Source organism: Neopelma chrysocephalum, unplaced genomic scaffold (assembly GCF_003984885.1).
Source record: "Neopelma chrysocephalum unplaced genomic scaffold, ASM398488v2 Primary Assembly neopelma1_96921, whole genome shotgun sequence".
In the NCBI taxonomy this organism is placed as follows: domain Eukaryota; kingdom Metazoa; phylum Chordata; class Aves; order Passeriformes; family Pipridae; genus Neopelma; species Neopelma chrysocephalum.
In genome coordinates, this window is record NW_020925564.1 from 2,972,475 (window position 1) to 2,997,940 (window position 25,466).

The window sequence follows — 25,466 nt, forward strand, 5'->3', positions numbered from 1 at the left end:
TAGTTCAAAGATAGAAAACTGATAGTTTTCATTCACAGGATAATAAAATTGTTTATCTCCTCAGAGTATGGTGGGATTTGAAGAGTATGTTGTTGTTTTTCTTCTTGCTGAAGAATGTAAAGCAGGTGCAGTTTTAAGGGGTTCACAGTGAGAAACAGAAAAATTTCACCAGCTTGTGACTGACAGTCAAGAGCCTTTAGGAACATACCACTTGTTAATTTAGGAATTTCTTTATGCAGATTTCATGAATACAAATTATTGCTTGTCCTTATAGAAATAAAAACTAATTAACTTTCGCACATATCCAGTTTGCAGGTTGCCTGTAAGCATGGATTAGAATTAAGGTGAAACAATTGCTTATAAGTCTAACTGATGTCACAAATTATGACTAATGAGTAAATTAACACAAAATGTTGTGAAAGGCATGTGCTTTGAAAATTCCTTTTAAGAAATAAATGAGCACAAAAAGCTTTTCTATTAAGTACTACGTGTATATAAATATAATAATTTTTTAATATATTAACTCCTAGAGTAATTGTGAAAACAATAACTCATGTAATTTGTAATGTATCAATACAGTATCAGTCTGAGATTACATGCAACATTTGTCTTTTTTACAAGGATAGGAGGCATCGTCACCTTCACCATTATTGAATGTGAACCAGTTTATGGCCTGTTTATTTAGAATATATAACATTTCCTGATAAATCTGTGGGATGCAATGAATGCTGCAAAATAGGATTAAATAGGGTGATTAAAGAGTTTGGGTTTTTGGTTTGCTTTGGATTTGGTTTTGGTGGGGTTTTTTTTGTTTTGTTTTGGTTTTGGTTTTGTGGGTTTTTTGTTTGTTTTTGGTTTTTTGGTTTTGTTTGTTTTTGTTTGGTTGGTTTTGGTTTTTGTTTGTTTGGTTTGGGGTTTTTTTGTTTTTTTTTTCCACTTTTTATTCTGTTTGTTTGGACTTTTACTCTGTGTCAGAATTTTCTGAGTATGTAATTTGGCACGGGAAGAATTTTTTACTCAGAACTAGTCCGGTCCCATACCCCACTGAAACTTGATGTCACTAGACCAGTAATATATAAGGGCTCTACAGTAAGTGAAAATTATTCTTTTAATGATATGTGTGCAGTATTTTAAAGTGCATGGGCACCTACCAGACCAGATGGTTTACTCTGCCCTTAACCTGCATTGCTGAATATCAGCTGAAAATCTTTCATGGGAACAGTTGTGATTATCATTTTCCAACTTCTATTGCTACAAAACAAGTCTTTACAACCAAAACAGTTACTTTAATTTTTAAAGAGTCTCCTAAAATGTCAGCATGTGTTAATTTACAAATGAGGCATTTGAAAGAAAGTCTTAGCAGTTTTAATTTTTTCTGATATCTTTGTTACTTTATTCAGCTCTGCTATGAATGTTTACAAAGGATACAATAGAATATATTTTTGGCAATTTTTATTCTGATTTAGGAAACCTTTTCATGTATCAAGCATATGATGAAGTTGAATTATAATATACCGGGAACTCCATTCACTCAAGTATAGAGTCTAGAAACAAATGCTTTAAGGTCTGCATTCTCTATATATCTTGTCCATAGTAAGTCCACATGCTGAGCTTGCTGTACTGGCACTGCAGACATCCCATTAGCTCTCACATTATCTTTAAAGAAGGTGAAGTCTTATCCTCATATTCATCTTTTCCTGAGAGGAGTATGTCCATAAAAATGTCTCTACACAAGAGTAGTTCTCAGAAGCTGTGAAAAGAAGGGGGCTGAACTGGGAATTTCAAAAGTATTTTGTCAGACATTTTATTTGAGTGTGGCGAAAAAGTAGTACATGTCCTTAAAACAGAGAACAGAACAGCAAATTTAAACAGATAATTCCATAACATGATGAAATGTGAGTTAGTTAATTCCATTCACTACTTCGGAATTCTACTTAAACTTTAAACAGGAAATGTGGAGGTGCAAAAGAGAAGAAAGAGATGTCTTATGTTTGTGCCAAGCTATTCAAATGTTCCAATCCAAATCAGTTATTTTAGTGTCTTGTTATAAATATATTTTATGGAGTCTAGATGTGCAAAAAACCTCCACTTCTTTCTGGATAGTGTTAAACTATGTCTATTTGAGAAGCTCCTGTGCCCCCTGGGGGGACAGCTTGACTGTTGAAACAGTAGCCTAACTCCTGTGGGTTTAAACTCCTTAAAACAAATAAATGAAAGCTCAATGTATTTAAGATGAGCTAGCAATAAGTTCAATTTTCCTCCATATATTAGAGTGTAATTTGCAGTAGTTCAATAGCTGTCACTTGAGCTTCTCGGGAATCCCAGCAAGAAGTGCCCACTAAATAGCAGAGAGTGGGAGCCCTCAGATCTTGATTGACAAAGCTTATGGTACTCTTCCTAAGTCCAAACTGTGGGTATCTTCCACTGTAATTTTTTTTCCTTGACAAAGGAATGTATCTAAATTCAGTATTGAATGTATCTACATTCAGTATTGGCATGAATATCTGAGTAGGCACTGGTATATAAACAAGCAGAAACAGACAAAACTTGGGTGTTTTGCATTGAATAGCCAATAATGCTACAATTTTGATGATGCCCACAAGAGAAGAGGTGCCGATTTTAAATTAATTCCACTGCTTTATTTTAGTTATAATTCTTTTATTTTAACTGCAGCTTTATTGAGATGTTACCAAGTAGAGTTTCAAAAGTGCTGGAAGACTATGTACCATATTGGTAACATATTACATCTTATTTTTTTGGCAGATTTAATTGCACTGGAAGGTTCCCATATAGATTGTTGCTGTGCTTAATGAAGTGTGCTGTGGAGAGTTTTTCTTGGACTATGTACTGCTGTTGTTAAGGGAGATTGAAAATAGTTGTCAGTTCTCAATCAAAATTGCCCTCATGTTAATAAACACAACTGTGTGTGCAGTTTAATTGTGTTTGCTATCAGAGTGCCTAGCAGCTTAGGTCAGAATCAATGTCAAGAAACTGACAACATTAATTGTGGAGATAATTTGTGTCAAACCTTAATTAACAACCTTTATAAAGATAAAGGCAACAAATACTACTTTTCATTTTTGGTTCTGCTGGGTTATGATTTCACATACCCTTAGAGTGATGGTGGTCGCTTTGTGTGTAATAAGGTGAACATGTTGATTGACTAATGAAAAGATGGATTGCATACCTGTCGTTCTCCACGGCTGGCTGGCCACTATCAGACCATAGTCTGACCATCTCTTAACCATGAATTAACTTATCCTCACAGTTTAAACATTTTAGACGTTTTTATCCTTCTGGTGGAGCTGCAGAGCCTGAAGTGGAGAATTTAGCTGATTTTTCAAATTATATTAGAATTTGAGAATTTAAAGATGAACTGCTGAAAATGGCCACTGTAAGGGACTACTATAAGCTTCCTGTTCAGATAAATTTATTTATGCTCTAATAATAATTTATGTTTTCTGATATCATATAACCTCAAAGATAACTGTCTTACTTTCATGATTAGGTACTGGAGAAGAGCTGTGGCAATGTTTTTTACAGGAATTACTTACGTAAAAAGTTTTGACCAGCTGCATACCTAATTTTTTTCAGCTACGTCGTGGTCTTAAGTGAAACACAAACTTCGCCACAGTTCCCTTCCATACTGGATTTTGAAGCTTTTTTATTGATGTAGACAGTATTAGTCTCCACATACAATAATGTGGTCTTTATATACAACCATAAAACCTTCTTTATCTTGAAAAATGTCTACAAATTAGAAATTGCATCATGTACAACTGCACTTGTCTTTTGCCTGTAATGCTTCGTAGCAAGTGTTGTTAGTTAAGAAACAACAGCTTTACTAATTGTTGATTCAGCAAAAGTTAATGTAGGACTGAAAAAATATTGTTGCTCAGATAGCTTGAGCCATGTTAGGTTATCAGCCATATTTCTGCAACTCCACTATGTAGATATATCTCTGCAGAAACTAGTAAACCATTTTTGTAAGGAGTCATGGCAGTTATAGTCCTTTACCAAGGTTGACCCAATTCTACATGAAAAAAATGTCAGAAAACTGTTTGTACCTCTAACACGAATTGTTTGGTGGAAAATTTTTAGTTTCACTTATTGCTGTTTGCACTGTTTGCTGCCTGTGAGCTACTGTACATTGTTACTGTGTGCTGTTGGACTTGAAGTGTTTCTCTTTCACTGGTTTGAGTTCTAACACTGAATTCAAAAAATGTCAAAAAAGAAGAAAATAAAAAGAAAATGGCAGCACATCATTTTTCACTTGGTGGCACACAGTCACAACTTGTGCCTCACAATATCAGGATATCAGATTCAGTCATGTCTCTTTACATATCAGTGTTGATTTAATACATACATAAAGAGGGATTCAAAGATAGCAGTTTTGGTGAAACCCAGATGCTCTTCATCTGAACACATTTTGTCTTTTCTGTGGTCCAAGCACAAAACCTGTTACTAGGGGAAGTATTTATAGTTTCTTTGCTCTAAGTGTGTTTTATTTGCTATGATTTTGGTAATTTTTGGCAACAGAGAAGTTCTTTCATAATTTTCCAATGGCAGTAGAGTCGCACTATTTTGCTGTGCTCAGATTTGCTCTTGCATTTGGATTTAGGTACATTTTCACTAGGAAAATTAGAAGACTAGACAGTTCAAGGACCTTTGAGCATTCTGAAAACTTGAGAAATAACCTATTTTCCTAACATTTCTCTGAAAAAAAAAAGCCTACAGATTTTCAGGAACATTATAGTTTTACTGCATTTTTAAAAAAATACCTTTTTTACATTAGAGGTAGGTTAAAAAAACTCATTTATTTTGTAAACCTATTAATGCAGCAACATAACATCAAGCTACTTATTTGTTTTATAGTAACAGCCACATCATATTTTCTTGGCATGTTAAATTATTTCAGGATTTCTTACATGCATAATTGTAGTCTGCTGGATTTCTGTCATTAAAATAAACATGCTGGAAAATGTTGCCTGTGGAAAGACCTATTTAGCAGAGTAAGGGATTGGACATCAGAACTGAAGGGCAGCAACTTAGAAATGAAAACTAGCACAGTAGAGGTACATACCTATACCTAAGAGAGAAAAGTGAAGTAAAGGGAAGAGGCGGTAAACACCAAGGAGCTGACTGCTGATACTTGAAGATGAGAGCAAAAATGAATAGCAACAGCTGCTACAGAGCAACTGCTGCTGAGAAAGACTATATAGCAAAGACTTGGGGGTTTTATCATTTATTGTCCCTAAGTTCTCACTTCCTGTCAGCATCTGAAAGTGTATTGGATTTTGAAAAATTACTGAGCTAAGAAGAAGAATGGTTTAAATATTTACAGGAATTCTTCAACATTTTTGTTATCTAGTTATCTGTACTCTTACAGATTTTGATACTACATCTTTAGCAGTCATGTCTTCTTCTAAGTTTAAAATTTTGTCTCAACACAAGACTGATAAATTAATTTTAATTATATTGTAACAGCAATAAAAGGAAAGCGAATAATTAATTAAAACATATTTTCATACTTTTAGAATGATTCCTCTCTCCTCTGTTGTTGCAATAGTTAGATCTTTCTTTAGTTCTTCTTTCTGACAGAGTAGAATTCGGAAGTGAGCAGGAGCTATACGTGAAACTGTGCCCATGCATAAATCTCTCCTGTGTTACAGTCCTTTCTGCGTGGACTCTTAATCTATAGTAATTTACCTCCACTACTGAAAACTTACAAATGCTTTCTCCTAAATGTCACTGATTTTAATGTCTTAAAGGTGAGAATCCTGTTTTCATGACATCCTGGGATCATAATATCAAGTAAAGAATCATAATATTCCGGTTGATTGATGAGCTCATTTTGCAATAGAAGTCAAATTGGATTTTTTATTTATAATGGTGATAAAATATAATGTGTGATCTTGCTATTCTGATACCATCAGATTTCTGCTTTAATATAAATTTCACTGGTAAAATCTGTAAGCACTTTCCTGACCTTTTAGGGTATTTTTAATGCTTTCTCTTGTAGGTGAATGCTATCACTGGAGAAACAAAGCATTCCTTCTTTTTAAATTTTTAAATCTTGATATGGCTTATGGTTTTTTACGTTTATTGTTTAGATTAATTTGATTAATGTTTTTGGTTGTTTCAGCACCACCAAAGTTTACAAGAACTCCCGTTGACCAGACAGGGGTTTCAGGAGGAGTCGCCTCTTTCATCTGCCAAGCCACAGGAGATCCAAGACCTAAAATTGTCTGGAACAAAAAGGGAAAGAAAGTCAGCAATCAGAGATTTGAGGTATTAGGTCCATTGTTCTGTTCCTCTGAAAACCATTTTATTCCAACCTCAGTTCTAATCCTGCTATGTGTGCTTTATTGTCAGTGATTTAGCAAAATAAGAATGAATATCAGGGATAACTTACTGGGAGCAGTCTCATGAAATTTGTATTTTCCAAACTGGTTGTGCATAGCACCATTAAAGAGTAAACTTGCTTCTGCTGTTTTCCGAACTAACACAATCTCACTGATGAGCTTTGAGGTGCCTCTGTTCAGTTTGCTATCTCGTGAAGGAGATGGTGGGGAAATTACTTGAGCAGTGATTGCTGTCTCCAAAGAGCAAGTCACCTCCTTTTGTGACAGAGTGCATCGAGCAGGCCTAGGCTGGTGCCGCTTCTGCTGCCACCATTCCTTACCGCTGTTGCGGAGAGAGATGAAAGGGGCATTGTGGTTCCTGCTGCTGAAGAGGAAATGTAAAACTTGCTTCCTTTTGGTTCTTTTCTTTACAGTAAATTAGAAAAAAAGCCATAGAGAAAGCTATTTGTCTCCACAACATTCAATTAAAGGAAACAGTGAAAGTAATCTGTTCAAAGGATTCTGGTTTTTTGGGGGAAATAAAAAATAAATATTGTTCCCTCTTGTAGTGGCAGGAATAATTACTATCAAATGCAGATTAATCTTTAACATAAAGAAAAAACACAGAAAATGGGGGTAAGCTTTTAGAATAAAAGCACTAAGAGTGGCACCAAGAGTGTATAATTTTCACCGTGTCTCTTCACTATTTTCAGTGTTAAATAAGAGACTTCTGTTGTCTTAAAAATGACTGTTTGGAAGATTAGTAATCGTATATAAAACAGATGTGATATGCATCTTATAAGCAAATGACTGAATATATTAGAAGCTGACTTAATATTGAAGTCCTCTGTGTTAATTTTTAGTAGTATTTGTGAAGATCACTTGTCCTGGCTTTCAGGTTAGATTTATTTAGAAGAATTGCATTTATTGTGTAAACTAAATTTATTTCATTAATTTTTTGATCAAAAAAATATCTAAAGGCATTTGAATTTGTTCATTAGCCAATACAATTATTTGCTTGTGTATTTACTACAACTTGAAAAATAAAATCATGCACTTAAATCTTACCTCCTAGTGCCAAGGACTGTTTACACTTTGCAGAGCATATGCAGAGCTGTAATTGGCTAGAGGGATTAACACAGAAATTTTATTATAAATTCTACACAATTTATCCTCTTCTGTTCACAGAACTTTCACTCAAAGTGCATTCTAAACAGAGAAAGCTTGGGCATGCATATGTTTATTGTGTTTTATTTTGCATTATGTCGTGGTTTATTCACTTAATATATTTTTTTCCTAGTATGTATATAACTGTTTTTAGGGAGAATAAGCAAAAATAAAGTAGTTTTATTTCCATAAAAAGTATTTGAATGTAACTATTAAAAAACCCTTAAGATTTTTTAAAAATGCCTGTAGTGGACTGCTGAATGAGCTGTGTAGCCAAGTATGATGAAATGTATTTCAAAGAAATAGATGATACTTGCCAAGTGTTTTATAATTTTTATTATGACCACTGAGTAAAGCAAGTGCAGAGCACATCAATATTTTAAGTAGCATTCGTTCCTGTTCAAATTAAGGCCATTATTTCATTACATAGAATCTCTAAATAAGAACAAAACAACAACAGTAGACATGAGATTCATAAAAGACATATGAAACATTTGGAAAACAAGAAAAGTCTGAGATTATCAGCTGCGTCAATAAGAGAATAATTAGTTTGTCTTATTTTCCTCTTCTTTCACATTAATATTTTGTATGTATCTCTGAGTGTGATTACTTAATAATACAAGACAGCAAATTGTTTTTCCTGGACACCTGTCTTTATAGAAGCCTAGTGAATGCCGCTGGGAAGGACTTCAGTGGGACATCTGATCCATGCTCTTTCCCACGGATGCTGGGGTTACTTTTTTTTCATCCTTCAATAAACTTGAGCAGTCTGCTACAGTTTTTCATGAACCTTTTCATGATTATTTTTCCCACATGTGGAACCTGTACTTTTTTGCTGGAACTTGATGTACGTAGCATTTGGGGAACAAATAGTTTATTTCCTTACTCTTGTCTGTGTATTTGAGGACTGTTATCATTGAATGTTGGTCACGGACTAATTCTCACAACTTAGAATAGGGGTGAGAGCTATAAGTTGCTTCTGAGATTAGAATCAACAGTAATACCTTGTGGGTCTTCTCTATTAATCTTTTGCCTCTTTTTTATGGTGCAGGTATATACTGTGAATTAACGTGATACAGGAGGAGTCTTTTTTTCTCCTCTTCCTCCAAATTAATTCAAATAATAGGAATTAGAAGAGTCTGCTTTAAGTTACTAAGAAGTCTTTCTCAGAGGAACTTAAAAAGGAAGAGAGAAAGTACAAAAAAAAGTTTAAAAAAAATTACATAATTTTCCCATCTGGGTGGAATTTGTCCTGGTATATGTATTTGAAAAGCAAACTTGCTTTGGTGACTTGTATACCGACAGGCTGCTGTCCATGAGTAGATTAACTGAGGGATAGGTATTTGTAACAACATCTGTGACAGCTTTTGTTTCCTTTTATAGGTAATAGAGTTTGATGATGGATCTGGATCAGTTCTCAGAATACAACCACTGCGCACGCCACGGGATGAAGCTATTTATGAATGTGTGGCTTCCAACAGTGTTGGTGAAATAAGTGTGTCCACGAGACTCACTGTTTTACGTGGTAAGCTCTTTCTAAGCATAACTAATTTACTTAATTGAGCTCAAAGTACTGTGTTGTTGTAAAAGAGAGGTTTCTCTCCAGCGAGGTTAAATACAGTTCTTTACAAATGGACCTTACTACAGTTCTGATGCTGTTGATTATAAACTTTTTCACATAATACTTGAATATCACATTTATAACTTTTGACCATAAAAAGGTAATTGGAGATTACAGCGTATGACAGATTAGAGTGAAGAAAATAAGTAAGAAATAAGTGAAACAGGAGTGCCACACACAACAGGTTATTATAACAATTACTGCTCAAAAGAAAGTACTTTATGAGTGCACTCGATTTACATTTTAGGGCTGCCCTGGGTAGCTTAGCTTTGTGTGATCAGCATTTACACAGAAATTTGCCCAGTTAACTAACAGTGGCCTTGAAAAGTTGCATGAACGGTTTTCAGATGATATTAAGTTGCTGCAAAATTTCTCCCACAAAATACAATCATAAAAAAGCTGAAGGCTTCTTCCACTTCAAATATATATCACCTGAGTTCCTGAGTTGCATTCTTACTTCAGTAAGAAATTTTTGAGAACAGTAAAGGAAAAAATGAATTTTTTCAACTATCATTCAGGGGTGAAGATATTAATGTACTGCCAAGTCTACTGTCTAGATAATACTCACGGGAGGAAATACTAGCAGTCAAATGACCTGAACAATTCATTTTGTCACCTGGAGATGAATGGACACTGGATTTGAAGACACTTCGTGAAATATCACACTCTTTAGTTTGCAGGGCTGCTTTTATGACTGAAGACTACTGTCTTGTATTTTGATATTATGTAGCATTACATGGTTTGAAAAATTAACTACTAGGTGTCTTTTTACAGGAATTGAAGATGATTAAACAGCTTTAAAGAATTTAGAAGAAAATCTGTGAAATGTGTAATTTCAGTAATTTTTTTCTTGATCCTCCCATCCCAAGCAATTTAGGGTAACAAGGAGATTTCTGCTGTTTTTCTCTGAAGGTGAATGTTTATTAAAAAATTTATATAATTTTATTAGCTATTTTAATCAGTACAGACAGTCCTGCATTACTCTTGAAGTCAACTAGCAACACTATGCATATATAGCAAATAATAACCCTAAATAATAACCCTAAGTATATATGTATTTTTTTCTTAGAGGTAGTCTGACATAAGCAAACTTTTTCAATATTTAAAGTTCTTATCTGTAATGCCATGATTGTTCCTTATGTTATCTTTTAAAAATTCTTCCCAGTCTAGCCAATGAAATGGGAAGATTGATAGATTGATATTTTTAACAGCACCATGGACTTGTTCTTAACTTCCCAAGATAAGATTTTCCCTTTATTAACTGATAGGAACACTTTTTATGTACAGCTTCCACATTGTTTAAAATGAACATAAAAAGACATTTTTTTATATTCTATTAGAAGTTTTGCAAATTAAAGAGAGATGGGGAAAGTGAGGGGGGGAAAGCAAAAAACAATGTGAAAACTCAGGTGGAAATAGTACTCTTTGTATTCATAGTTTCTTGAAATGCATTTATAAGACTCTCTGATCATGAAATGGGCATGTATCTTTTGAAAGATGCTGTTCTAAACCAAAATTATCATTTTGGGTTTTGTAGAGGAGCAACAGGCCTCATCTCTCTGCCTAGCACCATTGCAGTTGAAAAAGGCAGAGGAGGTGTCTGAGTGTCCAAACTGACTGACTGTAGAATGTGGTCCATTTCTTTTCTAGTCCCATTGATTATTTAATCAATTTCTTGTAAGGCATATGTAGCTTTGCTGCCTATTTTTTGCTCCATAGGAAGAGCAGCAATAGTAGCTCAGTGTTACTTCAGACAACACTAGCATCAGATGCTATTTTTAAAAGTGATACATATGCATATGCAAGAACAAAGCATATATACTATTAGTTGTGAAATTAAAATTTAAGTAAATTTCAATTTTAGGTAAAAACCAATGATATATAAAATTTGAGCATTGTCTCCAACCATATATATGGCTTTTGCAACATTTGGCCCCAGGAACAGATTTATGGATATAATCTGAAACTGGCAACGGATGAGAACTTGTGCATGTTTTGCAACTGTGAATTTATATAAAGGGGTAATATCAGAGAAAGCAAGAAGCATGCAGAGTAACAGGGCATTATAAGGAAAATTTGGCAGTGTTCAAATTTTGAATGTCTGTAAGTACAATGGCATGCTATATTGCTTTCTAAGAGACAGGATAGTTCAGTGCTAAGGGCATTAGCCTGGAAGATAATTCTATTATTGCAAAACTCCTATTTTGCAAACTTACTTTCACCTTGTACAGTCTGCAACAGTAGCATTGTGGAAAACACTCCATCTAGTTATGTCTTTACGGGAAAGAGTGCCTCTGTGCCTCATGTAGGGGCTGTAGGAATATATATCATAGATGTGAACAGGAATTAACAGATTTAATCAAATGCAAAACAGAGTAGAGTGAGTTAGATCAGTGGTTTGCTTAGGCCTACTCATCCCTGGGGCGTGTATGTGACTGGATTGCAAAAGATGCACATACAACTTTCATATGTTCTTTGAATCTTTCTGCAATGGTTCTATCACAGACCCAACTTAGCATTTTGGCCTCTTGCAACATGGCATCTAGAGAAGGAAGTCAGAGTTACTCACAGTTCAACACAAAGTATTGCAACTCTTAATATGGAAGGTCAGTGGAAGGTCCTGGTAATTCCAGGAGCAGAGGTGTCTGTCTATATTCATTTTGTGTGATTATTTCATAAAATCCAGCTTAACTGCCTCAAATCATTTCTTCAGCACAGAACAGCAACATTTTTGCAGATATGTCCATATCTTCACAGCCAAACTTGGCAGTTTTTCTATCCGTGGAATTGTTGAGTACACTACAGATACTACTGTGTTTTTTTAGGTTCCTACACTTTGACCAATTTTTAGTAATTGGGTCTCAAAGAACTATGAATATAAATAAATTTTTTAGCTTCTAGGTGTTAAAAGTTCACAGTGTGGGGAGGAAAAAGAGCAGGAAAGGCATCTACAACATGATAACATTTCAAGGCCTTACCAGAGACAAAATATTGGACCCTTTTTTCTGTTACTAGAGTAAGTCAAGAAACCTTCCAGGCTAAACTTTCACTTGTTAGAATGAATATTGTGAGAGTCTAGACCAAGAATGAATGTCTAACTGGAAACTGCTTTTGATTTTCTGTATATAAAGGACTGGCTGCTTTCCAGGACAGATTCACCCGTAAGAAAATGTTGAATTTGAAGGAAAACAAGGCTTGAAAGGAGAAGTCTGGAAGTTGCCTTCCAGACAAGAGGAATCCATGCTGTTTATTTTGGAGATCTTTGTTTTGAACATTTTTGCTGAGAACCGTATGAGTGAAACAGTGCTTTGATTCCTTTATTAATAATTTTTAGTGTTCAATACATATACCTTTGTGGCCAAGAAGGCCAGTGGTATCCTGAGATGCATTAGAAAGAGCATTGCCAGGAGGTTGAGGCGGGTGACCCTGCCCCTCTGTTCAGCACTGGTGAGGCCACATCTGGAGTGCTGTGACAAAGAACTGGACACAGCCTCAGTACAAGGGGGATATAGAGCTCTTGAAGCAAGTCCAACGAAGGACTACAAAGATGATTAGGAGACTGAAGCATCTTTTTTAGGAGGAAGAGGCTGAGGGAGGTGAGCATGTTCAACTTGGAGAGGAGGTGACTGTGAGGGGAACTTGTCAATGTCTGTAAGTATCTGAAGGGAGGTTGCCAAGAGGATGGGGCGAAGTTCTTCTTGGTGGTGCCAAGCAATACAACAAGAGGCAACAAGCAGAAACTCAGGCACAGGAAGTTCCACCTGAATATGAGGAAGAACTTCTTTACTGTGTGGGTGACTGAGCAGTGGAGCAAGTTGCCCAGAAAGGTTGTGGAGTCTCCCTCACTGGAGATACTCAAGAACAATCTGGACATGATCCTGTGCAATGTACTCTAGGATGGCCTTGCTTGGGCAGAGAGGTTGGATCAGATAACCCACTGGTGGTCCCTTCCAACCTGACCCATTCTGTGCTCTGTGAAAAGGCAATAAAAACCTATGAAGTGTAGGATCTTCCAATACTCTGTGGATATCAGAAATGGAATAGCTTTCGCTTTATTGTCCATTCATTTAATGGTAAAGGCACCTAACTGTTTTTAGATCTTGCAAGTGGTGGCTATAGAACTATTTGCAAACTAAGAGCCCAGTTGTAGTCTATAATAGGCAGTTACAGAATGGCGTGCAGATTTCTTGGAATGACTTGCAAAGTAGTATGGAATTACAAATATTTATCTGTAATGTTAAAAACTAGTTTGAAATATAGAACCACTATGTATCTTTCCTGGTTATAGAAAAGGATTCTGTTGTCATATACAAGTCTATAAATTGTTCAGGAAGGCAGAAATGAGGTGCTTCCTTCTAGTAGAGAAATCAGCAACAATATCATTCAGTTAATTTTAAGTAATCCCACTTTTCAGTTTTAAAAAGATTTTTTTATTATTATTCCTTTATAAAGTTCTGCCAAGACTGTGAGGACCTCAAGAAGCTTTAGCTTCAACTGCTGCTAAGGTATATGATTACAGTACAGAAGAGTATAGATATTAAGCAAGGAGGTAGAGCAGAAGACCTAAGCATATTTTAGTGTTGCTCCTGTTTGCTTTGTTTTCCTTGCCGTATGGGAGTAAAGAGAGAGACTACAACAGGGCACTTGAACAGAAGGCAGTTTGTTTTTCTCGACCCACAATTTTATGTTATTGTTGTTGATCATACTGTACATTAAAAAATATTGACATATAGCATTTATTATTTACCACAGGCATTATGTAAGCATGAAAGAAGTAAAGTAAAATTTCTGTAAGAAGTGCCTAGATTAGTTACTCCTTTTTCTGTTTTTAGAAATTGATCGATTCAATGTCAAACAGTCATTGCTGCATAAAATGAAATAAAAAACCGAAATATTTACTGAACAGTGTATCCCTGTTCATTGATACATACAGATATTGAGATAATTGTGAGAGATTATTTTTATTAGACTCTCAGAAGTGCAGAACATTTCCACACTGTTAAACAAAACAAAACAAAAAAACCCCTCAGAACAACTCAAAACCAGAGATGATAAATCTAAGGTGCTACAGTTTTTGTTTCTGCTGCTAGCAATACATTCAATGAAAGAAGAAGCTCATTTCTGTATTTTCACTGCACCCAGTAGTACTGAAATGAGAAGGAACTATTTTGAAGTAATCTGTCATCTGGGACAGCTATCTTTGAGGGCATAGAAATTAGACAAATGGAGTGGCATGGCTATAATGTTGGAAAATGTGCTGTGGGATGTCTCTCATTTCTAGACAAATGGGAGGAAGGACTGTACGTATTCTGGGTATTAGCTGCACAGTAGGAGAAATTTGCCACGTTCCAGCTGGAGCTGTATAAACGATGTACACCAGTGTTTATCTGAAACCGCTATATAGTCACAGTGATTATTGCCAGGGGGCTGCTAGTAGGACAGGCTTTCGAAGCAGAATGAAGAGAAATAACGAAATCAAGAAAATACCTGTTCATGACCTTAATACACTGGAAAGACATTTATCTCACTCATATATTGCATGATAAGGCTTTTTAAGAGCCAAAGGAGTATCATTCCCCAAAACTTCCTGAACGCTCAGTGATCATGCTATAGGTAGCACCTCGTGACCAGAATTAGCATGTTTATTACAGTCCTATTTTTATTAAGCCTCTTTTTGAAGAGGAATACTGTCATTCCTGCTGTGAAAATGGTACTTTACAGTTCATGTTGTAAAGCCTCTCCTGGGTAGCTGTGCAAGGAGGATTAAGGAGGGAAACACAGCTGCTTGACAGTCACATAAAAGGATTTTGTGAAATAGTGAAACAAAAGGAGAGGTAGCCAATACAACTCAAGATTAAAAAAAACCCTTACAGGCAGTTGTAGAATGGCATGCAGATTTCTTGGAATGGCTTACGAAGTAGTACGGAATTAGAAATATTTATCTGTAATGTTATAAACTATTTTGAAATATTTTCTTTGGGTATGTAAATGTTATTTTGGACAAATAAAACATTAACCTTCCATGCGGTATAGGTTGAAATACTTCATGAATTACTGATCTTTATAAAGATGATGTGGTAACATTTAACCAGAAGCCAGAAGAGGATACAAAAGAATAATGAAGTACATTGCTCATATTCCATGGCTAACTTCAAAGTTAACTGTGTGTTTTAAGTTCTTTTGTAGTGCAGGTGTATTCATGGTTTAGAAAATGCTGCACTCTATAAATTTCATAATAATCAGTAACAGGGTCTGTTACTGTAAATACATGATTTAGGGTATTTAGTTCAGCTTTTAGGTTATTCACTTGAGCATACTGATTTGACAGTTGTCTATTGTTGACTTTTGTGTAGCATTTTAAGACCGTGTAATAATTTAAAATAAATAAAAATGACTGAATAACTGCAGTAAGTATTATAAGACGTTTCTGGCAAGTACCTCAGCTATTGTGTTTTATGGTTAATACTTATTTAATATTTCCGCTTATGGCCGTGGGTGCAAAGTTTATCAAATACATTTTTCTCAATCAGTGAATGTTTTGGTTCCTTTTTTTTTCTTAGTTTGAAATGTACAAATTTTCCCTTCTCTTGCACACCACTGTATTATAAAGAACCTATTACAGTCATGAATTTAAAGCTATTCATTAGAAAGCTGCTTCCAAAAAGTAGAGCAATCACTTCAGAAAATGAATGGAACAGCAATCCCAGATTTCTTGATTGTCAGTGTAAATTCCGGTAGTCAAAAATTTCAGAGATTAGTTACTTTGGAAAATCCAGAGTAGGCTGCTCAACTTATAAGGCCTTTAAAGATGTCTTAAGACATCAAATTTTTTTGAGAAATCTCTCCTAACTTTATTCCCTGCAATTTTTTTTACTCATGAAATTTAATTCGACCCTTTGTCATCCCACATATTCTTTTAACATGATTGATTATTCTGTTGTATTTCCTCAATGAACATACATGGAGAAAGTTTTCCTGCTGCCAGCTACTAATACCACCTATATGTTTTTGTAAAAGTTTATTTTACTTCCTTCTAGTTCTCAAAGAATTTCACATCATTGAATTTTATCCAGCCAAATTTCTGTTTTACATAAAATGCTATAAAACTATCTAGTTCAATTTCACTTACTTGTGCATGGGATCAATTTTATTTTTTGAAATATTGGCAGCAGTAGAAAATTATTTGTGCTGCACATTTATAGGACAGTGCAGATAGTCCTAAGAGATAAACATTGGCATGAAATCAGTAAGCTGGCTAGACTATATCGTATTTGTGCTTATTATATATATCTGGGAAAGAAAGTAAACTTATGAATGCCAGCTAGTTCATAGATAGATGTCTGATGGTTGTGACCTAAGAAGAGGAATTGAAATAATGCTGGACAAAAGCAGAGCAGCTCTGTTTAGCTTGAAAGAATTCTTTACTGACAGTTTTGGCTAAGAATGTACACCTGTTAAATACTTTCAAACAACAGTTAAGTGACTAATTTTAGCATGACCCCTATTTGGGTGTTCCCCTTTACTATCTAATGACTGCATATAGAGTTATAGGCATTTTCTTAACAATAGTGAATATATGCTATCCACTTGGAAAATGCACTGAGCAGATCAATTTTAAAATGCATTTGTTTTATACTTTTTTCCCACTTGTTGATGCCTGTGGTGGTCCAATCCTTTTTCCCAAACCATCATCCCCAGATGTCAGAAATCTGTCAGAAACAGGTGATAATGAGACCAATGGAAAAGGTAATAGTAGGGTGATGAGGAATACTTCTCCTGCCAGTCTGTCCTTGCGGAATGACTATCAGGTGATGTAAGCACAGAACTAAAACATGAAATTTCCTAACGCTGAAGAAGCATGATCTGCTATATAAAATAAGCAACCATTTTGATATGGTTCTTCAAAGACCCAGAGAGAAGCAGCATATAGATGTGATATTACAAATTATGAGAAATGGTAGAGCGTTAACTATGTGTGAAATTGCAAGATGTTCTGAATAAGGATGGTGGGGGATTATACTTTTGTGCTGTCATTTTGATATTTTGCAGTGCTATGTGTATATACATATAAAAACTAACTACTTCCAGTTTCTGCCTGGATGTAATATAGTTCAATTTAAATAAAACTGTCATTCAAAGTTGCATTGTGGGTTTTTTTTATCGATTTGTAAAATGGCGGGCCATTTGCCTATTTTAATTGATTAAAAAAAAAGTGCAAAATATTTCTACTTACACCAAGAATTTTTAGAAGGCAATCACTTTTCCTGGGTTTAGTTGTTATTCGTGAATGTAAGTCCCTTGGCCTTGTATAGAGTCCTGTTTGTTCAGTATCAGGTTTTAAGATTGTGTAAGTTTTCAGTGTTAAATGGGTTAAACCCACTGTCTCAAGTGAAACCAATGAAATAGTGAAAGTGAAAGCCAGTGCAGTTAATCACGTGCTGTATTTCCTGTTGTTATTATAACATATGGGCCTTAATTTGGGATGCATTTTATATATCTGTATGTCCACTTACTTAACAAATTCTTATGATATTAAGTAGCAATGCAGTTGTCAGCATTGCAAAATATAAAAACAAAATTGACAGCAGAATTCTGGGGATTTTTTTTGTGTTGTTATTTCATATTGATTAAAAAAAATCATGCAATTCTAGACATTTTCTCTTTGAGGAGATTATATCATGATGAGTTGCTCAACCCCTGACAGTGTCAGCATATCTGTAAGGAACCCAGTGGTATTAGCAGTTTGATAGTTTCAATTTAATTGTTATCACAGCAGATCCTCATGTGAGGTGATCTAATATAAGCATAATAAAACCAAGGCATTTACTAGAAAATATATATATTCCTATAGTAGGTCTATCTTCAGCTTTCCAGGTTAGCAATTTCTGTGAATGCTCATGTCTTATCAGCTGTACCATTAGGATGACACAAATGTTTGCGGAAGTGTAGGATGTGTTAGACACTAGTTTACTGAGGTGACAGTAAAATTAAATCCATTTTAATGTAATAGCACTGATCTTCAAATACAGAAAAAACCTAGTAAGAATACTTTTTCATATACATCTGAAAAAGTAATTTAGAAATAGAGAAGGTGTATGTAGTACTTCAACTTGCTTAGCCTGGCAATAGATCATAAAATAGTATTTATTACTGTGATTGTTAAGTTTTCAAAGGTATGACATAGGAAACCAAGTAAGTTTACGAAAGTATTCAAAATATTTTTGACAAACATATGAACATTAATAGGAAGAAGAAGTTCAATGGATCTTTTCAAAGAAAAATATGGGTTTTTTTAGAACTAGTAATAAGCCAATTCTGAAGCAGTGACTTTCAACTGATGCCACAAAGCAAAGGAGGTTTCATTGCGTTAATGTGGTGGAAGGTTAAAAGAATTGTGATTTGAGTGGCTCTATGGGAGAGAGAAACTTATGAATGCTCTAAGGCTTAGACAGGATATAAAATTCTGTTTATGTATAAATTCAGGTATTTTCAGTGCTTGCTGTAAACTGATGTGAAGTTCTACAGCTGAATTACTACTGTTCTATTTATCTTCATAGCAAGATGTATTAAGGAGCATCTTGCTACTAGTTTAGTAGCAAATGACATTTCTTTGTCTTCAGTTAAAAATGGATAAATCGTGCAGAATTGTGATTGAAGTCCAACATGATTTAAATTATTCTATTAAAGTTATTTACTGTAAAATTATAACAAAGAATCTACTATGATGTAACTTGTTCCATATTAATAGTAGCATTTTAAGACTTTGTTTATATTGAATGTATCTTGTGACCTACATTGTCAGTGCATGCTTAATATGACAACAACAAAACAGAATAATGAGGTAATTCTTCAAGTGGAAACACTTCAATAAGCTTTTCAGTCAAATACAGTCAAAAAGCACTGATTAAAGCCAGGTGTTTCATTAGGACTATTAATGCACCTGATCTTGGCTTATGACACTCTGGTCCTTTATAAAATTAATGTATTTCAGGGCATATTAACTGAAAATGTGAATTATTGTTATTATCTGAATTATTTTTATTATCATTACTGCATGACCACTCTCCATTTTCTACCAAAGGTCTTGGGAATCTGGGGAAGTCCCCGATGACTGAAAACTAGCCACTGTTATTCTAATTTACATGAAGGGTGTGAGGGAAGACCCAGGAAACTACAGATTTGATAGTTCTAACCTCAGTTCCTGGAGAAGATTGTACTGGGTACTTCTGAAGGGCATTTAAAGAAAATGCAGTCAGCACTGGTTCACAAAGAGAAAGCCTTCTTTAACTAAATTGATATCCATCTATGATAAGGTCACCATCCTAGTGGATGAAATGAAGGCAGTGGGTAGGTTTTTTCTGGATTTCAGTAAGACTTTTGATACTGTGCCTCACAGCATCCTTCTGGAAAAGATGTTCAGTTGTGGGATGAGTGGCTTCACAGTGCATTTGGTGAAGAACTGGCAGAGGGGCAGAGCTTCAAAGGGGTGTAGTGAATGGGGCTGCATCTGGCTGGTGAGTGGTCCCCAATGGTGTTCCTCAGGATTCAGTTCCAGGGTCAGTTCTGTTCAATATATTTATCAATGATCTGTATACAGGAATGCACTATTTTGTATCAGGAAGTTTGCTGATGGTCCAAAACTGGGAGGTGAGGTTGACCCTTTTAAAGGGACCTTGCAGAGTGATCTAGATGGACTGGAGCATTGGAGAAGGATTAATAAGATGAGATTTAAGTCCAAATGCCAAATTCTGCACCTGTGGCACAAGGCTAAATTGGGAGAGGAGCGACTAGAAATCAGCCTTTCAGAAAGGGATCTTTGGGGCTGTTGGTTGACATTAGGCTCAATGTGAGTCAGCTCTGGCACCCAGGAGGGCAAACTGCATCCTGAGGTGCATCAGACACAGCATCATCAGGCAGTCCAAAAGGGTGATTATCCTGCTGTATGTAGCAGTGGTGTGGCCTCACCTTGAGTGTTGGATGCAGTGCTGGGCCCCACAATTTAAAAAGGATGTGAAGTCCTTGAATGCATCCAAAGCAGGAGACAAAGCTGGGGAAAGAACTTGAAGTTATGTCCTCTGAGGAGTGCCTAAGGATGTTGGGCTTGTCTAGTTTAGCAAAAAGGAGGTTAAGAGACCTTAGTGCTCTCTGCAGCTTCCCAAGGCAAGGAAGCAGAGAAGGAGATGCTGATATTTCTCTGGTAGGTAATGATAGAACACTTGGGAATGGTGGCATCAAGGGAGATTCAAACTGAGCCTGACCCTCAGGAAGTATTTCTTTACTGAGGCAGTGGTCAAACCCTGAACAGGCTTCTAGGCGTGTGGTTGATGACCCAAGCCTGTCAGTGTTTAAGAGCCATTTGGATAATACTGTTAATGGGAGCTTTAACTTTTTGACAGCCCTAAAGTGGTTGGGCAGTTGGATCATTGTAGCTCACTTTCAGATAAAAAACTCCATTCTATTCTATTCTAAATTATAACACTTCTATATTTTATAATATATAATGTATAATTACAACAAATATTCTATATTTGACATTAATTTTAAAATATTAATTAAGGGAGAATGCTGAACATGTTAGCTTCACAAATCCCTTATTTTCAATCAGTGCAAGGTCTTTTTCTGAACGTGAAATTGTCTTGTTCTTTCTGTGCTCATTCATATTCCCAACCTTTCAAAAAGAAATTTGTCTTGGAACAGTAAAGCCATATTTTTGCATCCTGTCTAACTTGGCTAAGAGCTGTTCTTCATTAAAGTGAATATCCTTGTAAAGAAATCCATTTTTTATGATCACTGCTATGAATGGCACTGATAAAGTACATTTTTTTATTTAATAATTTGAAAATCAGTGCATATAGCTTAGTACCAAGCTCAAAAGCTCATCTTACCTCCCCTATATTCCATTGTTTCAGTTGTTGCACTGCCATGTTTTCACTAGGCCTGTAATTTATTTTCATAAAATATATCATCTTGTCTTAAATGGCATTATCAGCCTAGCTCCCAAGATAAACAAATCTGTATAGACAACCTCTATCTTAATGTTCACACAGAGATTTATTTGGGTTTTGGCTGTATAGATAAGCAAGTAGGCTATCTGCAGAACCCTTTTCATTATACCTGCAGCAAAATGACTTTCAAGGAAAGAGAATTGAGAGGCTGAAAAGTTGCCAGGGTTTTTTTGGTATGTGTGTGTGTTCGTATTTTTTTTTGTTTGTTTTGGTTTTGTTTTTTGGGGGTTTGTTTGTTTGTTTAATTTTTTTTTATTATTTGTTTTGTTTGGCTTTTTTCTTTCAAAAAGCTACTGTCTTTTGGAACTTGATTTATAGCAAGAAGATGAAGCCAAGTGCAGAAAAACCATCAGTAAGCCCAAAAGCAATCATTTTTTGTTGTGTGTTTCATATAGCAGACAGAGGATTGAATTGAGAACATGTTGACTTCAGTGAGAAAAAGATCTTCTTAGCTGGACTTCAGATCAGTCAAATCTTCTAGTTTTTTCATTAGTTGCAAAATGTCAAAACCACAAAATGCAGCAGAAAAACAAACCCCTCATTTTATTCACATTTTTCAAAACTGAAAACCTAAATTTAGGCTTACTGATAGTTCCTGTGTTTGGTACTGAGCACTTCTTGTTTCTAAGGATGCTTAGATACCTCAAAAATCTGCCTTTTTTTTTTTTTTTTAAGTCCTGAAACAGAAGGCTATGGGTCTTAATAGGAGATATTCAGGGAAAGGGGAGTGGTGTTTTTTGTTTAGTGAGTTGCCTAAACTTAAGTGACAGTATAAGTAGGTATTCTAAATGGTGGCCTCACATATGTTCCAAATGTACCGCTTGGTCTCAGCAAGTTACTCCAGCAACACAGCTCTTTTGAGTTCAAGAATCTTTGTAATTTTGGCTGATAACTCATGAGACACAATTTTGAAAAATAGATTAATTTGTAAAATAAATGTTAGGTACATTTGAAAGTTCTGCCCTTTTGAAAAGGTAGGAAAGTATGCACGTGGTGTGTATCACAGTTTCTTTCTAATGAGCAATTCACATAAACAAAGGAATATTTCAGACGTTTATTATGAGTGTCATTTATTCATAGAATCATAGAGTTAGCTGAGTTGGAAGGGACCCATCAAGACCATCAAGCCCAACTCCTGGCCCTGCACAGGGCACCCCAAGAGTCACACCATATGCCTGAGAGCGTTGTCCAAATGTTTCTTGAACTCTGTCAGGCTTGGTGCTGTGACCACTTCCCTGGGGAGCCTGTTCCAGTGCCCAGCCACCCTCTGGGTGAAAATGCTTTTCCTGATATCTAACCTTAACCTCCCCTGACTCAGCTTCCTGCTGTCTCCTCAAGTCCTGTCACTGGTCACAAGAATGAAGAGATCAGTACCTCTCTCTCTACTTTCCCTCGTGAGGATGTTGAAGACCATGATGAGGTCTCCCCTCAGTCTCCTCTTCTCCAGGCTGAACAGACCAAGTGACCTCAGCTGCTCCTCATAAGACTTCCCCTCGAGGCCCTTCACCATCTTCTTTGCCCTCCTTTGGACCCTCTCTAAGAGCTTAATGTCTTTCTTACGTTGTGGTGCCCCAAACTGCACACAATATTCAAGGTGAGGCCGCCTCAGTGCAGAGCAGAGCAGGACAATCCCCTCCCTTGACCAGCTGGCCATGCTTTGCCTGACACCCCCCAGGACACGGTTGGCCCTCCTGGCTGCCAGGGCACTGCTGACTCAGATTCAACTTGCCATTGAGCTCCAGGTCCCTTTCCGCAGAGCTGTTCTCCAACCTCATTCCCCAGTCTGTACACACAACCAGCATTGCCCCATCCCAGGTGCGGAATCCAGCAAAGAAAGGGTTAAATACTTCTGCCTTATCTCTGTCCCTGTTTGTGAGATGACCATCCTCATCCTGTAATGGGCTGATGTTACTTCTGCACTGCCTTATGCTGTTAACATAACTGAAAAAAAATCTTTTTGTTGTCCCCCTCAGTTCTGGCCAGCTTCAATTCCAGTTGAGCTTTGGCTGCATGAATTTTCTCCCTACGGTGGCAAGCTGCATCTCTGTGTTCTTGCCATGTCAGCTGACTCTGCTTCCACTGGACATACGTCTTCCTTTTTGCCTTATTTCCAAGAGAACATAACATCCCTGTTCAGCCAAGCCAACCTTCTGTCTCGCCTGCTTGACTTCCAACATTTTGGAATTACCTCTTCCTGTGCCCTTAGGAGGTGATGTTTAAAAAGTGACCGGCACTGATGAACCCAGCACCTGCAAAAACATTTTCCTAGGTGACTTTATTCACTACTTCACTGAGCAGCCTGCAGTCTGCTCTCCTCATGTTGAGGGTTTGCTGGCACTTTTCCTTCTGTCAGCAGAAATTTTAAACTTGACCACCTCATGGTCGCTGTGGCCAAGACAGCCACCAGTCTCCACGTCACTCACGAGATTCACTCTTGTTGACAAGTAGAAAATCAAGGAAAGCATCTTAGCAAGTCAGCTCCCTTAGGACCTGTTCCAAAAAGTTGTCATCCATGTGTTTTAAGGATCTTCTGGCCCAGGTTGTACCAGCTGTGTAATGCTCCCAGTTGATTTCTGGCAAGCTGAAGTCCCCCATAAGGACAAGGGCAGTTGACTTGAAATTGTCCCTTAGTTCCTCAGAGAATAATTTGTTGGTGTCATTGTCCTGGCTTGGAGGTCTATAGTAGACTGTGATGATGACATCCACATTATTTGTTTGCCCCTTGATTCTCACCCAGAGGCTCTCAACTGTGCCATTTGCCACCTGTGAGCTCCATACATCCTAACTCTTGTATTACATACAGTGCCACCTCTCAACCTCTTCTGCCCAGTTTCTCTCTCCTGGAGAGCTTGTAACCATCTAATATGGCACTGCAATCCCAGGACTCATCCCACCAGCTTTCTCTTATGTCAACGATGTCAAATCTCTGGGACTGGGCCCAAGCTTCGAACTCTTCTGTTCACTCCTCATACTGCATATATTAGTGTAGAAACATTTCAGGCATGGTTCATTGTAGCCAACACCTCATGAATCAGATTGAGGGATCCCATTAGTGCTCTTTTCTTCAAGTTTTGGCACACCATCCTGTGGCTCACCACTTGTAAGCCTGATTTTGTCCCTTTCCCCCTTCCAAGATACTTTAAACATCTATCAACAATCCCCACTAGCCCTGTGCAAGAACTTTTTCCCCTCTGAGATAGGTGAATCCTGTCAGGTGTCAGTAGACCAAGTGTTGAGTAAATCATCCCATAGCAAATAAACCCAAATTTTTTCCAATTGCACCAACCTCAGAGCCACACAATGACCTGGTGCATCTGCCTATTCATATCAATATTATTCCTTGTTATCGGAAGGATCAAGGAAATTACTCCTTATGTTCCTGATCCTTCAACCAATTGTCCCAAGGCCCTGAAGCCTCTTTTAATTGCCCTTGGACTTCTCTTTGTTACTTTGTCGCTGCCAGTTTGAACAATCAATAGCGAATAGTAATCAGAGGGCCTTACTTAGACTCAAGACTTTTCCAGGAACATCCCTTACCCAAGGCCCTGGGGGACAGCAGACTTCCCTGTGAGTTGGGTCTGGTCTGCATATGGGGCCTCCATTCCCCTTAGAAGGGAGTCTACTATTACAGCTGCCCTTCTTTTCCTCTTGACAGAGGAGGTCTTGGTGCAGGGTACAAGTGGTGTCGCTTTAGAAGAGCCCACTACCCCAGAAGGACCTTCATCCACTTCATCAGTTGTCTGGCCTTCTAGTGCCAAAGCCTCATACGTGTTGTAGAAGATGCTGGTCCTATTTGTCAAATTTTCAGAAAGAGGGGGAACTTCTCAGAAGTGGTGGTGAACGGTGGTGCATCCAGTTGGTGTCTGGTCACTGTTGGTCACTATTGGTCCCCCAAGGATCAGTGTTTGACCCAGTCCTGTTTAATATCTTCGTTAATGATCTGGATGAGGGGATTGAGTTTATCATTAGCATATTTGAGGATGACACCAAGTTGGGTCACTACACAACCTGGAAGGGACCTCTTCCCCTGTGCCCAGAGGATGATGTGAGGTATAGAATAACCTCCATGTCCTAGTCATGCCTCCTCCTGGCTACTGCAAAAATTAACACTGTTGTGGCCAAAACCACAACAATGTGATAAGCCCGTCACCCATTCTAACTGTCATACAGGTTGCTTTGTAGTTCTGGATTTTGGGAGAACAGCTTTCTCACTGAGGAATCCCATAGACATACATGGGCTTGAAGACTTGGTGATCAGGTCTAAAGAATAAACAACTTCTTTGGTGAACAGGCTCCAGCAGAATCATAGAACACCATAGTTTTTCTTAG

General features: G+C 36.8%; 1 protein-coding gene across 50 annotated transcripts in view; it reads left to right on the top strand.

Moving 5' to 3' along the window:
• PTPRD (protein tyrosine phosphatase, receptor type D) overlaps positions 1-25,466 on the top strand; it is a 436,352-nt gene that overhangs the window by 212,771 nt on the left and 198,115 nt on the right. For 26 of the 50 annotated variants that reach the window (XM_027670632.1, XM_027670638.1, XM_027670631.1 and 23 more), the window contains exons 3-4: positions 6,146-6,291; positions 8,895-9,036. In XM_027670632.1, the coding sequence (XP_027526433.1) occupies positions 6,146-6,291; positions 8,895-9,036 (288 nt within the window). Of the gene's footprint in view, positions 1-6,145; positions 6,295-8,894; positions 9,037-25,466 lie in introns of all 50 variants that reach the window. The other 24 variants (XM_027670585.1, XM_027670604.1, XM_027670589.1 and 21 more) reach the window with 1 other exon arrangement.